We start from the raw sequence: 970 nt of genomic DNA on the forward strand, positions 1-970 counted from the left end.
GGAGCAGCTTTCCTGACTGTTCACCCCAATCTTAACATTCCCGGGGAGTAAAAACAATGTATGCCTGCAAAGGCAACAGAGGAGTTGATGGGGTTCTCTTTCCACCCACAGATTGCAATGCTTCCTTCTCATTTGTCTTTATCCTGGATGGCCTGAAGTTTGCTTCAGTCACTGCCACCTCTGCCACCACAACCATGGACACGTCCACTATTTACTGCTTCCTTATCTCAGCTTTGTTACCTTTTCTTCTTCCCCTTCCTCCTTTCAATTTCTTGTCTCTTGCCTCCCGACACTGTCTAACAAACAAAGCACAGCCCTTTATGGACAATAATAAGCAACGGAGCTCCATCCCCCAGCCCAGTGTGTCCTGGTAGTTCATCTGTGAATGGATATAAAACAACTGTGGTGGCGTTTTAAAAATGAAGTGTACTACTGTATGTAAACATCTTTTGTGAAAGTGATACACTATATTGTATGATCTCATGATTACATACAGAGTTGGATCATGGACCTTGTCAGGGAGACTTTTGAACCCCAGTGAGAAAAACATGGGGCAGGGAGATGGCCTCTTCTTATTCCTAAGAGCCAATTCAAGAAGACAAAGAAACCCACATCACACAATGGAAAGTTGAAAGAACATGCTTTCTAGCAGTATGTAGTCTGACTGACCAAAGCCAGTTTTATGCCATGTATGTATGTGCACGTGTGTGGACATACATATATTTGGTTACATGAACACAAAGAAAAATATGAAAAGCCACCCACTACATGGTTATCACGTCGTTTGCTGGGTCAGTGGAAAGAAGGGCAGGTATGAGGGAAAGACAGGCTGGTGTGAGTCAGGCAGAGAAGAGAAAAAAAGACTGCACTTAAAAATATACATGATCGGGGCCGGCCGAGTGGCTCAGTTGGTTAAGAGCTCGCTCAAGAGTTTGAGCTCTGAGCAACAGCGGTTCGAGTCCAGCCCGAG

The 970-nt window shown here is 44.7% G+C and overlaps 1 protein-coding gene across 1 annotated transcript in view; it reads right to left on the minus strand.

Annotated features, from left to right (window-relative positions):
- DNAH7 (dynein axonemal heavy chain 7) overlaps positions 1 to 970 on the minus strand; it is a 235,048-nt gene that overhangs the window by 218,993 nt on the left and 15,085 nt on the right. Inside the window, 1 exon segment of the mRNA XM_019635602.1 lies at positions 241 to 296. Within this exon segment, the coding sequence (XP_019491147.1) occupies positions 241 to 296 (56 nt within the window).

The sequence above is a fragment of the Hipposideros armiger genome, unplaced genomic scaffold (genome assembly GCF_001890085.2).
Source record: "Hipposideros armiger isolate ML-2016 unplaced genomic scaffold, ASM189008v1 scaffold_23, whole genome shotgun sequence".
Lineage (NCBI taxonomy): Eukaryota > Metazoa > Chordata > Mammalia > Chiroptera > Hipposideridae > Hipposideros > Hipposideros armiger.